This window comes from Parasteatoda tepidariorum, chromosome 8 (assembly GCF_043381705.1).
Source record: "Parasteatoda tepidariorum isolate YZ-2023 chromosome 8, CAS_Ptep_4.0, whole genome shotgun sequence".
Taxonomy (NCBI): Eukaryota; Metazoa; Arthropoda; class Arachnida; order Araneae; family Theridiidae; genus Parasteatoda; species Parasteatoda tepidariorum.
The window spans coordinates 37,647,316-37,649,330 of NC_092211.1; the positions used below are offsets into that span (position 1 = coordinate 37,647,316).

At 30.3% G+C, this 2,015-nt stretch overlaps 1 protein-coding gene across 1 annotated transcript in view; it reads right to left on the minus strand.

Annotated features, from left to right (window-relative positions):
- LOC107438600 (uncharacterized) overlaps positions 1–2,015 on the minus strand; it is a 40,729-nt gene that overhangs the window by 3,661 nt on the left and 35,053 nt on the right. The window contains exon 7 of the mRNA XM_071184454.1: positions 583–663. Coding sequence (XP_071040555.1) covers positions 583–663 — 81 coding nt within the window. The remainder of the gene's footprint in view (positions 1–582; positions 664–2,015) is intronic.

Consider the following 2,015-nt stretch of genomic DNA (forward strand, 5'->3'; position numbering starts at 1 on the left):
TATATACTTCAAGAAGACCACGGATACCCACACATGTCACCTATGTCGTCAGCGCTAGCTGATCGCATATAAGCGAAATGGCGAGGTAAAGTTGAACTAAGTTTCTCCACATAAGTTAGAATGTTAATTACTGTGAAGTTAATTAAATACAGTGTCGTATCGTACATCGAATTTCTTGAAATATAATTCATTCAATTCGACGCCTTTTACCTAATTTTTTTTTATTTGTTTATGAATTTTACTGTAACCATGATATATTTATGTTTTGTGTACCTGGCAACTTCGATGAATAATTAGTTTGTTTGTGTTCTACGTGGCTTTTTTCCTGGCTAGGTGGCTTGTACCTTAGTGTTAAGTACGAAACATATAGTGAGAGAATTGAAATATTTGTGAAAGAATATAGAAAGTGTCACTTAAGAGAACTGATACTTGGCGGGCTTGTTTTACTCGAAATAGAATGGAAAGAACGGTTGATAGCGTAAATAAATACCACATTTAAACAACCAATCAGAATCGATCTACCCTCACTACGTCACTTGCGAGCATCCCATTCAGGAAAGAAGGTTATCAGGAAACATTTACCTGTTACTCGGCGAACTTGGTGATTTACAGTCACCTCCTTCAAAATTACCAGGATTTGGTTCAGTTTGAGATTCGCTTGAGCTAAATATAAAGGAAACGTACATTAATGTATTAACCAACTCATACTCATGGAATGACATTAAAAAAAATAAAAAAAGATGAAGATAAAAAAGTTTTCTAAGCTTCTAGTAGAGAGCCAAATACATAAAATGCAACTTTTATTACTCATCGGAACATTTTATCATTCTTAAAAAATACCAAATGAAGTTTTTGCACATTCATTAGTTTAGTTAGTGCTCCTTTTTTAGTTTATCATTACCATTCTTTCAAATTATTTGAGAAAATATTTTTTTAACTTCTACATTATTCAACACCATTGCTTCTCACCACATAACTACCTAGCACTTTTTTTTTCATTTGATCTTGTTCCTCAACCGACTGATCTCTTTTTCCTTTGTTGCAACCTATTTGTAATTCATTTGCATCCCTAAGTTTCTCTCTTTTCTTCCTGTGGTTAATTGTATTTATAAAAATGTATTTTTTTGAAATAAACATACAATTTTTCACCATTTGGACTTTTCGGATTTTGGGAATAAAAATTTAAGCAGAAATATGGGAGGAAAAAAAATTCAAATAGAACCAATATTTTATGTAGCAGTCCATGAAAAATTATGTGTCTTCTGCTATCACTTATCTTGCTTATTTTCCCATTTGCAATCCTATTCCGCAAATCAAAGAGTCTTGGCATTCATTTAAACACTCTGTTTTCTTAAAAAACAACTTCTTGCAAAAAATTTCCTTTTTCACAAAAAAAAAATATTATTACTTATAATTTTTTAAGAAAGGTTCATTGAAAATGCTTTAAAATTATCAGTTAACGTCTCTCTAACAGTCCATGTTCGTCACCCCCATAAAAGGCTTTTAAGGGTACAGTCGAGACAAAATGTAGTAAAATGGTATTTTGCCTAAACATAGTTAAGCTTAAATTAGTTCTTAGAAGGATTATTAACAATAAATACTAAACTATAATTGTAAAATAAAGTTTAGAATGATGGGCAGTAGTGTTGACTAATAAAAATATTCTAACATACTTTAGCCCTTTAGTTGTCAATTTAATGATATTTATGGCAAGGTCCAATAGTGAAAAGTTAATTGAATAGCAGCGCTATTCCGGTGAATTGGGAAAATATATGATTAGAAAAAATATAAAGATCACTTCTAATAAACTTAATGTGTAGCAATAAAAGTTTGTACGGTATATATTTGACGTACTTACATTTAAAATTTATTTTTAAAATATTACTATAAAGGTATGGAACGGGATAGTCGTTATGTCTTACAATTTCGAATTGAGCTGTTAGTCTTAATGTTTGAGATACAACAAAAGTTAATGCTTTTAAAATGGTAATCTGAAAGTTTTAATTGTTTAAAAA